This window comes from Scyliorhinus torazame, chromosome 1 (genome assembly GCF_047496885.1).
Source record: "Scyliorhinus torazame isolate Kashiwa2021f chromosome 1, sScyTor2.1, whole genome shotgun sequence".
Lineage (NCBI taxonomy): Eukaryota > Metazoa > Chordata > Chondrichthyes > Carcharhiniformes > Scyliorhinidae > Scyliorhinus > Scyliorhinus torazame.
Genome location: NC_092707.1, coordinates 15,539,076 through 15,551,267, shown reverse-complemented (window position 1 = coordinate 15,551,267; position 12,192 = coordinate 15,539,076). Strand labels below are relative to the sequence as shown.

At 49.4% G+C, this 12,192-nt stretch overlaps 1 protein-coding gene across 1 annotated transcript in view; it reads left to right on the top strand.

The window, feature by feature from the left end:
• Positions 1-12,192, top strand: part of LOC140386641 (uncharacterized) — a 53,715-nt gene that overhangs the window by 31,797 nt on the left and 9,726 nt on the right. Inside the window, exons 4-5 of the mRNA XM_072469188.1 lie at positions 3,730-3,850; positions 5,352-5,485. Coding sequence (XP_072325289.1) covers positions 3,730-3,850; positions 5,352-5,485 — 255 coding nt within the window. The remainder of the gene's footprint in view (positions 1-3,729; positions 3,851-5,351; positions 5,486-12,192) is intronic.

The window sequence follows — 12,192 nt, the reverse complement described above, 5'->3', positions numbered from 1 at the left end:
GCTCTACCACTATGTCTCGGTGTTTCCTCAGGATGCACATCAGTGGTGGGGGCAGCCAGCTGCTTGCCTCATTCCGTGGCCTTTGATGCCCCTGGCCGGCGTCCTCTGGGGGCTCTGCGGTCGGAGGGCTCACTTGTCGGCGGCACGTGCACAGCCGTGCCGCCCTGTCCCCTGTGTGCTGACTGCGAGACACAACCCAACCTCATCAGAGGGGTGAAACTCTGGGGAGCTGGTGCTGACAACCCCAGCCCGTGGGACGGGTCTGGCTTGGCACCCGGTTCCCCTTCCTCCCGATTGGAGCCCTGGTGTTCACCTTGGGATGGAGGGGCAGCTAGTTTGAGCACCACACCGCTGATGATGCACATCAGGTGGAGGCATCTTGGGAGCCTCCCCGGGTCCGAATCTTGGGGCCGGTCTTCTCGGTGCCATTGTTGCGAGCTGGCTGGGATTGGCTGAGCAAGTGCAGCTTAAGTGCTGCTCGACCTTGTCAGTGGGGGGGCTGATGAGCGCGGTCCCGGCGAATCAGCTGCCGAGCCTTCATTTGTGGCGCGAAGCCCGTGAGGCCATGAGACCTCGTTAAGTGGACCAATTAACGTTGCAGGAAAGTCCGCCCACCATTTTTCAACAGAGACTGCCACCCGGGGAAACATTCCCATGTGCAAGTTCAGGATGGGCAATCGGAATTCTCAAAGATATTGACAGAGCTTTAACCGGACTGTGATCCAGGCATTTGCATAAGTGTCATATTGAATATGCCTTTCACCCCCTGCCCCCTCACACTGTGACCGCCACCCCCTTACCTCAGGATGTACCCCTACTTTGGAATGCCACTGCCACCCTCTACCAGTGCCGGAGGTCACTCGAGAATCCTTGTGCACTCTCCGCTGGCACATTGTACACCCTTCTCCCATCCCGTCACCAAAGTAGCAAAGACCAGTGTCGTGTTGGGTGTTCTGCTGCACAGACGAACCAACACGGTTGCGGATGGTACAACTCTGTTTTATTACTATTAATAACAACATCTGTAAACTTGTTACTGTGGTTCGTTCATTACCCTTTACCCTGTGGACCCAGCCCTAACGCTATCTTGGAGAGGCACTCAGCACATGGTGAATGTCTGAGTGGCTTGCTGTGAGCTCTGTGCCCTGAGCTGTCTCCTGCTGGAATGAGCGGGAACTGTGGTGTTCCCCGTTTTGTAGTGAGTGTGCCCTTGCCTGTGATTGGCTGTGATGTTGCGTGTGTGTTGATTGGTCCGTTGATCTGTCTCTGCACCACTAGCTGCAGCCTTCCATGGGACTCCTCTGGTGTTCCGACACCCATCTCCTCGAGGCCCAGGTATCAGCTGTGATGCCGTGGGTAGGACTCTCATTTCTGAATCACAAGGTTCGGTCTCCACTCCAGTGTCTTGAGCATGTGAGGCGGGTGGGTGACGGAGAGGGTAGTTTTGGAGAGGCTATCTTTTGAACGAGGCCACAAACCGAGGCCCTGTCTGCCACCTTGGGAGACGCACTGTCTTGAAGAAGAACAGGGCAGGGATTTTCCGATGTCACGTCAAGAGGTCCTGGGAGGGAGGGTGACTCCAAGTCCAGATGTGGCAATATTTGGAGTGTAGGAAGATCCGGGAGCCCAGGGGGGGGAGGGAGGCCGATGTTTTCGCCTTTGCCTCCCTGGTGGCCTGGAGACGGATTTTGTTGGGATGGAGGGACTCTGAGCCTCCAAAGTCGGGGGTGTGGGTCGGTGACAAGATAGTGTTTCTTAGGTTAGAGAAAATTAAGTTTGCCTTAAGCAGTTCAGTACAGGGGTTCGCTCGGAGGTGGCAGTCGTTCATCGACTTCAAGGACAATTGACAGTCAGCAGTGGGGGGGAGGGAAGGGGAGGCATGGAAGTGACAAATAAGGGTAGGGAATCTAATGTATGGGTAGTCAGGGTTCAGGGCTGGGGGGAGCTGGGTCTGTTATTGTGGGGCTATTTGCGTGTGTGTTGGATCTCTGTTGTTTAAAAGGTGAAAATGTTAAAATTATAAATGCCTCAATAAAATATTTTCTTAAAAAAAAAGAACAGGGCGGTTCTTCCTGGTCTCCTGAACAATATTTATCCCTCAATCCGCCGTCACAAGAACAGATTGTCATTAGCAGATTGCTGACTGTGGGAGCTCGCTGTGTGCAAACTGGGGCACGTTTCCTAGATTACAACAGTGATTACACTTCATTGACTGACTGCAAAGCACTTTGGGGCATCAGGTTGTCATGAAAGGCACTATAGAAAACTAGGCCTTTTCTCTTTCCCACCAGGTCGGAGAGCCAAATGTTTGAGATCCCAGCAAGGGGAATTGTAAATGGTGTATTACCCTCAATAACGACACGAGTGTAGAATGGTAAATGAAGGCTTTAATAAACCGAGAACTAGTCAGTGACCGAGACGTGTGCTTACTGAGTGCCACCTACAGGGCGTCACCTTATATACGGCTCCCTGGTGGGCGGAGCCAGAGGCGGAGTCCCCCAGGGTTCCAAATCCGGATTTGTGATGGGCCTCCCAGACCCAGTTAACTTCCTTGCCCTGTTTTTAATACCCAGGTGTCTGAAAAATAGTCATAATCTGTTCAACAATGAGCATTGAGAGCATTTCACCCACTGCTCCATTCGACGGGAAGAAATAAAGAAATCGCTGACTTTCTGCTAAAGCTCTTGAATCATCATCGAAGCATTGCAATCGGGTCTTGCCCCTTTGATACTCATTCTCTTGACGGGGTGGCATGGTAGCACAGTGGTTAGCACTGTGGCTTCACAACGCCAGGGTCCCAGGTTCGATTCCCCGCTGGGTCACTGTCTGTGCGGAGTCTGCACGTTCTCCCCGTGTGTGCGTGGGTTTCCTCCGGGTGCTCCGGTTTCCTCCCACAGTCCAAAGACGTGCAGGTTAGGTGGATTGGCCATGATAAATTGCCCCTTAGTGTCCAAAAAAGGTTAGGAGGGGTTATTGGGTTATAGGGATAGGGTGGAAGTGAGGGCTTAAGTGGGTCGGTGCAGACTCGATGGGCCGAAGGGCCTCCTTCTGCACTGTATGGTCTATGTATTGCTGGCGAGACCAGCATTTATTGCCCAGGGCTAATTGGCCTCGTGAAGGTGGTGGCAAACCATCACCATGAACCATTGCTGTCCATGCGGTGGAGGTACACCCACAGTGCTGTTGGGGAGTTCTAGCATTTTTGACTCTGTAACAATGAAGGAACTGCGGCAAGGTAGCACAGTGGTTAGCACTGTTGCTTCACAGCTCCAGGGTCCCAGGTTTGATTCCCGGCTTGGGACACTGTCTGTGCGGAGTCTGCACATCCTCCCCATGCTAACCTCCATTCTAACCTCCAAAAAGGTTAGGTGGGGTTACTGGGTTATGGGGATAGGGTGGAGGTGTGGGCTAGGGTAGGATGCTCTTTCCAAGGGCTGGTGCAGACTCGATGGGCTGAATGGCCCCCTTCGGCAGTGTAAATTCTATGATTTCCAAGCCTCGACGGTGGGTAGCTCAGAGGGAAACGTGCAGGTGGTGATGTTCCCCTGTGTCTGCTGCGCTTGTCCTGCTGGGCCGCTGAGACTGTGGGTTTGAGAGGTGCTGTCGAAGGAGTTGCGCTGTGCACACACTGCCATGTCAGACCGCCTCACACCCACATCCTGGGGCTGGGCGGAATGTTGACACCAAGCTGAGGTGTGTGTTTAGTGTATTTATTTTTCTCTTTCCTAGAACGGAGTCCCGAATTCTGCAGTTGATATCGGAGAAATGCAGCTTGTGGCCAACGGGACGGCTCGGGAGGTCTCAACGGAAAATGAGAACAACAATCACAGCATCAGCTTCGAGGGAATAGGTCAGAACGATACGGAGATTGTTCCAAATACTGGGGGTGTGGTTACAGTGCATGCGAAGGGTTGATGGTCAAAAACTAAACTGTGAACTCAAATTGGTTTTACTGCCAGTTAGGGTGGCTCAGTGGTTAGCACTGCCACCTCACGGCACCAAGGACCCAGGTTCGATCCTGGCCCAGGGTCACTGTCCATGTGGAGTTTGCACAAAAATGTGCAGGATGGATGAATTGGCCATGCTAAATTGCCCCTTTCAGAATCATAAAGTCATAGATGTTTACAGCATGGAAACAGGCCCTTCGGCCCAGCTGGTCCATGCTGCCCGGTTTCTATCACTAAGCATTTGGCCCATATCCCTCTATACCCACCTTGCCCATGTAACTGTGTAAATGCTTTTTAAAAGACAAAATCGTACCGGCCTCTACCACTGCCTCTGGCAGCTCGTTCCAGGTGTTCACCACCTCTGTGTGAAGAGATTTCCCCTCTGGTCTCTTTTGTATCTCTCCCCTCTCACCTTAAACCTATGCCCTCTAGTTCTAGACTCCTCTACCTTTGGGAAAAGGCGTCGACTATCTACCTTATCGATTCTCCTCATTATTTTATAGACCTCTATAAGATCCCCCCCTAAGCCTCCTACGCTCCAGGGAAAAAAGTCCCAGCCTATCCCGCCTCTCCTTATAACTCAGACCATCAAGTCCTGGTAGCATCCTTGTAAATCTCTTCTGCACTCTTTATTGGGGGAAAAATTGGGTACTCTAAATTTATATTTTTAAAAAAAACTTTTACTGCCAGTTACATCTTTACATTTTCACAGTTAAAAACAGGATGTTCTCTCCAGGTTTGTTTAACCCCTCTGTCCATCTGGAAAAAATGACACTCTCAAAATTCAGGAATTTTCACTTTCTTAAAGGAATTCAAGATTGTGCACATAGGAATAAATCTTTCTTTTTATAAATTTAAGAGTACCAAATTTTTTTTTTTCCCAATTAAGGGGCAATTTAGTGTGGCAATTCCACCTACCCTGCACATCTTTTTGGGTTGTGGGAGTGAGACCCACGCAGACACGGAGAGAATGTGCAAACTCCACACGGGCAGTAATCTGCGGCCGGGATCGAACTCTGGTCCTCGACGCCGTGAGGCAGCAGTGCTAACCACAGTGCCACCGTGCTGATCTAGACCTCCTGAGTTTATCCAGCACTTATTATAAGAAGTAATATTTCCAGTGGAAATCTTCTAACCTTTTTAGAAAAGTATTGCAATGGTCACTTTGCTATGAAGATGTATAATTATTTACTTATTGCTGCATTTGAAATCACAGCCTTGATACTTTTTATTTTGAAATGTAGACGGTTCAATATATACATTTTATTTTCTTAAATATTCTAAATCTTAATTTTTTTAAAAGATTCTCCAAAGAATCATTTGAAACTTCAGCTATATCTGACATATGCACTGTTGATGAAGTGATTCTGACTTGTTCAGGTCCCTGTTACTCTCCTCCTGCAGGCAATTCACTCCACGCGGAAATGGAACTGGCCTCCAGTGAGTCAGCGATGACTGAGTCCGGGAGTGACGAGATCTTTGTCATTTCGACTGGTCTCAGCCTGGGTAATTTGCATTTCTCCAGCTTTAAGACCAAGGTACGTGGTGGGAAATGTCGGGAGGGGGGAGGCGGTGGAAGCATCTGCTTCTGAGTTATTGAACTTTAAACACTTTTTTTTTTTTTTAATCCACACTCTTTTTCTTTTATTAATTCTTGGGCAGTGAACATACTTTAATTGCTCTTGAGGAGGGACAGCGATTATAGTTACAGGCTCAGATGGTGAGTGGCTTGGAGTGAAACTTGTCGGGGATGGTGTTCCCATATGTCTTGTTGCTTTTTACCTTCTGGATGGTAGAGGTTGCGGGTTTGGAAGGTGTTGCAGTTCTGTGAAGATCCTTGGGCGCGATTCTCTAGGCGCGGTACTCGAGCGAGAGTACAAAGCGGCTGGAGAATCCCGGGAGAGTCCTCCCACGGGCCTCCCAGCAGCCTTGGTGCCTCGCGGGTTTCAGCCAAGTCCCGCAAGGCGTCGGAATCAGAACTCCGCCCAATAGGGACAGGACCAAACGGCGCTCGTGGATGAGGGACGGGACCAAAGGAGGGACGGGACCAAAGGACCAAAGCCTCCCCAGGGAGGCTGCAGTCGAGCGCTGATCAGTACTGGTCCACACAAACACGGACCAGGCGGAACGGCCCCCGGGGGAGGTCTCACAGGCCATTGGAGGTCCCTGGGTAGTCGGGGTCAGTCCATCCCCCTGGAATGTGGCACCTGCCAAGGTGCCTGAATGGCCCTGCCAATGGTCAGGGGCCGGTGGGGGGGGGGGGGGGGGGCGCGTCAGGCCTATGACAGGAGGGTGTGCAGGGCAGGTAAGTAGGGGCTTCTGGGACGTTGAGGGGGGAGGGGGGAGGTGAAGGTGGGGGTCCTGGAAGGGATGGGGTGCTGTAAGGGGGCTTGGGGTGGGGGGGGGGGCGAAGAGGGGGGACAGCATAGCAGGGTGTCCTCACCTGGGTGGATATGGGGCAGTGTCCACATGTGCGGGGGTTGACATTTCCCATGGGTGGAGGGTTTGGGGGACCCACAAGCTCACTTGGAGATTGGGCCATCTTTCAAAATGGCAGCCCAGTCTGAGTTCAGCCCAGTGCTAAAAAGAAATTCTAAGGGCGGGATTCATAGAATTTACAGTGCTGTAGGAGACCATTCGGCCCATTGAGTCTGCACCGGCCCTTGGAAAGAGCGTCTACCTAACCCCACACCTCCACCCCATCCCCGTAACTCAGCACCCATCCAACCTTTTTGGATACTAAGGGCAATTTATCATGGCCAATTCACCTAACCTGCACATCTTTGGACTGTGGGAGGAAACCGGAGCATCCGGAGGAAACCCACGCAGACACGGGGAGAACGTGCAGACTCCGCACAGACAGTGATCCAAGCCGGGAATTGAACCTGGGACCCTGGAGTTGTGAAGCCACTGTGCTACCGTGCTCCCCTTCCGCATAAGCGGGGAGGGATACTTCTGCCCCGCCCACCGCAAGATCACCACGGGCGAGAGGCAGACCATGGAGAAGTCCCATTGACCTCGGGTGGAATTACCCGGTCACCAGGCGGGTGCAGCCGGAGAATCCCGCCCTAAGTGTGGATAGGCACATGGAGCACACCAGAATGACAGGGAGTGGGATAGCTTGATCTTGGTTTCGGACAATGCTCGGCACAACATCGAGGGCCGAAGGGCCTGTTCTGTGCTGTACTGTTCTATGTTCTATGTAAACACCCCAGGGCCCCAAAAAGTGACTTGAGTGTGATTGAAGAGCGGTGGGGAACCGAGCCGACGGGAAACTCTCTGAAAATCTGCCACAAATTAACTTGGACAATTTTTATCTTCTTAAACTGGAAATATTGAAATTCCTCAGACAGCTGCTCATTGTTTATCGGGATGTGTTTATCGGGATATTAACTTTAGAACAGTTCAGTCCCTTCAGATGGGTTTTCCACCTACAGTCTAAAGACTTTAAAAAGATTAAAATGTGACCCCAGCTGAGTCACTATTTATCTTCTCTTGTCTATTACTTAGACATCAGTGACCAACGTTCCCTGCCTGCATCGTTAGCTGCCTTGAAGAGGTGATGATATATCTTGCTTGGCTGGTTTGGGACGCCAGTTTGGGACTGGACTCTCGTGTTAGCCTGAACCCAGTCAGGGCAGCAGTTTTCCATGCCTAAATGATGACAACAATTCAACCGCTTTGGAGTCACAATTACTGATGCCAACTTTCAATTTCCAGACCTTTTTTTTTTATCCCAATTCAAATTCTTATCTCTGGATTATTAACCCGGGCTTTAGGATCTTTGACTCCCACATTAGGCCATCCGTTCCTCAATTGCCAACCTTGATGGTTTGTTGCACCATGAACTTTGAACGCTCACCTCTTTCAATTAAATTTAACACAATGCCCATTGTCACCTCTTGAGATTCAATTTTAGAGTCTTGGTGTCTTTCTGGACTGTAAAATATACTCAAACTAGACACAAAATATCATGGCACCCTTTTTTAAAATAATGTAAAATAGATGTTCTGTACTTTTCTAAGAATATTTGTTACGTTCAAGGTCGGCGATGCGGTTGTTTGCTCATCGATGCCAACTCCAGTCACATTAAAGTTAAAGATTCTGACGTTGGCACAACAGCTGGCAAATATTTTGGTTTGCAATAATTGTCTAGACGAATAAGCTGCGGGGATTATCTCATTTTCTGGAAAGAAAACAAAGATTAACAGTGAGTTTCTGTTTGGACTGTGGAACTCCTGCCCAAATGTTGCATTACTACTACTGCAGCAACAAGAACTTGTATTTATGTAGAGCCTTTAACCTAGCAAAGTGTCATGTGACTGAATTCGACACAGCTGCATGAGGAGATATTGGGGCAGACGATCAGGAACTTGGCCCCAGAAATCATGTTAAAGGAATAAAGTGCGGTTCGAGAGAGAGTGCCAGAGCTTGGACCCAGAAGCAGCTCGGCCATCAATGGTGGGGCAGATATAACTGGGGACGGGTAAGAGGCCAGAATTGGAGGAGTGTAGAACATTGAGCAGCAAAGTAGCACAGTGGGTAGCACTGTTTCTTCACAGCGCCTGGGTCCCAGGTTCGATTCCCGGCTTGGGTGACTGTCTGTGCGGAGTCTCCACGTTCTCCCCGCGGCTGCGTGGGTTTCCTCCCACAGTCCCGAAAGACGTGTTTGTTAGGTGAATTGGACATTCTGAATTCTCCCTCTGTGTACTGTGATGGAGATGGTTAGCAGTTTCAAATTCCTAGGGGTGCACAGCTCCAAAAATCTGTCCTGGTCCACCCACGTCGACGCTACCACCAAGAAAGCACAACAGCGCCTATACTTCCTCAGGAAACTAAGGAAATTCGGCATGTCCACATTGACTCTTACCAACTTTTACAGATGCACCATAGAAAGCATCCTATCAGGCTGCATCACAGCCTGGTATGGCAACTGCTCGGCCCAGGACCGCAAGAAACTCCAGAGAGTCGTGAACACAGCCCAGTCCATCACACGAACCTGCCTCCCATCCATTGACTCCATCTACACCTCCCGCTGCCTGGGGAAAGCGGGCAGTTTAATCAAAGATCCCTCCCACCCGGCTTACTCACTCTTCCAACTTCTTCCATCGGGCAGGAGATTCAGAAGACTGAGAACACGCATGAACAGACTCAAAAACAGCTTCTTCCCCACTGTCACCAGACTCCTAAACGACCCTCTTATGGACTGACTTCATTAACACTACACCCTGTATGCTTCATTCGATGCCGGTGCTTATGTAGTTACATTGTATATGTTGTGTTGCCCTATTATGTATTTTCTTTTATTCCCTTTTCTTCTCATGTACTTGATGATCTGTTGAGCTGCTCGCAGAAAAATACTTTTCACTGTACCTCGGTACACGTGACAATAAACAAATCCAATCCAATCCCAAACAGGCGCCGGAGTGTGGCGACTAGGGGATTTTCACAGTAACTTCATTGCTGTGTTAATGTAAGCCTACTTATGACACTAAAGATGATATTGTATTAAAGAAGTGATTTAATTTGAACTTTACCAGCTTTCCATTAGTTTAAATGGTAAAGAGCCACCAAACTTCTCTTGTAGCCAGAGAACTGACTCTGGTTTTCAATGTAAAAGTCTGTAATGTGTTGATTTCCAGATCATACTTATTTCTTCCTTTTAATTCTGTCCTTTTTTATGGCCCCGGTCCTTTTTTTAAAAAAACATTCACTTGGAACGTTCCTAGTTGCCCCCTGAGAAGGTGGTAGTTGACCATCTTGAACCAGGGCAATTTGATACAAGGGAGTGGCTTGCTAGGCTATTTGAGGGCGGTTAGGAGGAGACGGTCAGGTTTGTGTGGAACTAGAGTCATGTATAGGCCCCGGCTGGGTAAAGGTGACGGACGGGCTTCCTTCCCTAAAGGACACTGGTGAATCAAAATGGATTTACAGCGTCCAATCCAACAACTCCTACTGATGCCAGATTTTTTATTTCCAGATTTGGTTAACCAAATACAGATTCTCCATTTTATACACTTATCCCCACCCCCTAAGGAGTGACTGGGGGAGGAGAGATGGGGAGCTGAACTATTGGGTGGTGTTGACCATTGTCTTTCGGCCCACAGGACCATTGAAGCCCTGAGTGGCCAATTCAAGATCCTGTAATCGCTGCTTCTTGACTGACGCCATCGATACCGACGTCACGTAGCTTGGTTCCAGGGCAGCATCCTGGGTGCAGCCCCAGCATTGGCCACTGCTCCCGGGGGCACTGCAGGGAATGAAGAGGTTCTGAGCCTCTGTTTGGACGCAACTCCAGGGAAATAGGAAACTATAGTTGGCCTGGAATCTGTCGGAGGGGAATTGCTAGAATTAATTATTAAGGAAGTTCCAGCAGGATATTCAGAAAATCCAGATTTGGATCAGTCAGTCGACATGGTTTCATGAAAGGGAAGTCATAGAATCCGAGACATTTACAGCACAGAGGGAGGCCCTTCGCCCATCGTGTCCACGACTACACTAACCCCATTTTCCAGCCCTTGGTCCATAGTGAATATCAAAATACTTCTTAAATGTTACGAGCATTTCTGACTCAACCACCCTCTCGGGCAGTGAGGCCCACACTCCAACCACCCTCTCGGGCAGTGACATCCACACGTATGTCCAGCTGAGGAAGGAGCAGTGCTCCGAAAGCTAGTGATCTGAAACAAACCTGTTGGACTTTAACCTGGTGTTGTAAGGCTTCTTACTACACTCACCCCAGTCCAACGCCGGCATCTCCACATCATTATAATTCCAAGTCGGGATGGTGAGTGACTTGGAGACGAACTTGCAGGTGGTGGTGTTCTCGGTGGCAGAGGTCGCGGGTTTGGAAGGTGTCGTTGAAGGAACCTTGGTCAGTTACTGCAGTGCATCTTGTAGATGATACAAACTGCTGACACTGTGGTGGTGGATGTTGAAGGCGATGGATGGGGTACCAGTCAAACAGGTTGAATTATCCTGGATGGTGTGGAGCTTCTGGAGTGTCAATGGAGCGTATTCCATTACACTCCTGACTTGTGCCTTCTAGATAGTGAACAGGCTTTGGGGGGGACAGGAGGTGAGTTACTCGATGCAGAATTACCAGCCTCTTGACCTGCTCTTGTAGTCGTAGTCGCACTATTTATATTGCTGATCCAATTGAGTTTCTCGTCAATGTTAACGCCCAGGATGGGGGATTCAGGTGATGATAAAGAAATTGAAAATGAGGAAGAGGGTTGGATTTTCTCTTGAAGGAGATGGCCATTGCCTGGCACTTGTGCGGTGTGAATGTAACTTGCCACTTGTCAGCCCGAGCCTGGATATTGTCCAGGTCTTGCTGCATTTGGACAGGGACTGCTTCAGTATTTGAGGAGTTGCGAATGGTGCTGAACATTGTGCAGTCATCTGTGAACATCCCCACTTACCTTATGGTGGAAGGGAGGTCATTGATGAAGCAGCTGAAGATGGTTGGGCCGAGGACACTGCCCTGAGGAACTCCTGCAGTGATGTCCTGGAGCTGAGATGATTGACCTCCAACAATGACGACCATCTTCCTTTGTGCCAGGTATGATGACTCCAAATAGTGACAGCAGTTTTGCTATGGATCCTTTTTATTTTTTTAAATTTAGAGTACCCAATTACTTTTTTTCAATTTAGTGAGGCCAACCCACCTATCCTGCACATCTTTGGGTTGTGGGGGTGAAACCCACGCAGACACTGGGAGAATGTGCAAACTCCACACGGACAGTGACCCAGGGCCGGGATTTGAACCCGGGTCCTCAGCGCCTCATGCTATGGATCCTTGATACCGTACTCCTGTCAATAGCTTGCTCCTAAGTCCTATGTTCCGAAGTAGGGAACATTTAATCTTTTAAAGGAATTTGGGTGCTGACAGCGTGCAGTTAATATCCTGATGGATGTAAAATCCAGTTGGGGCTCCCAGAAATAACTGGGGTGGGGTTGTCCGTTGCTGTTTGACCCATTGACAGGGTTATTGTTCCCGTATAAAATCCATCCCCAAGTTCAAACTTTTCTGTTTACATTTCAAATGTGTTATGTAGAAAAAAATTGCTTTTTAAAAAAAAAAAAAAAAAAAATCTGGAGTACCCAATTCAGGGTAATTTAGCATGGCCAATCCACCTGCCCTGCACATTGAGTTGTTGGGGTGAAACCCACGCAAACACGGGGAGAATGTGCAAACTCCACACGGACAGTGACCCAGAGCCGGGATTGAACCTGGGACCTC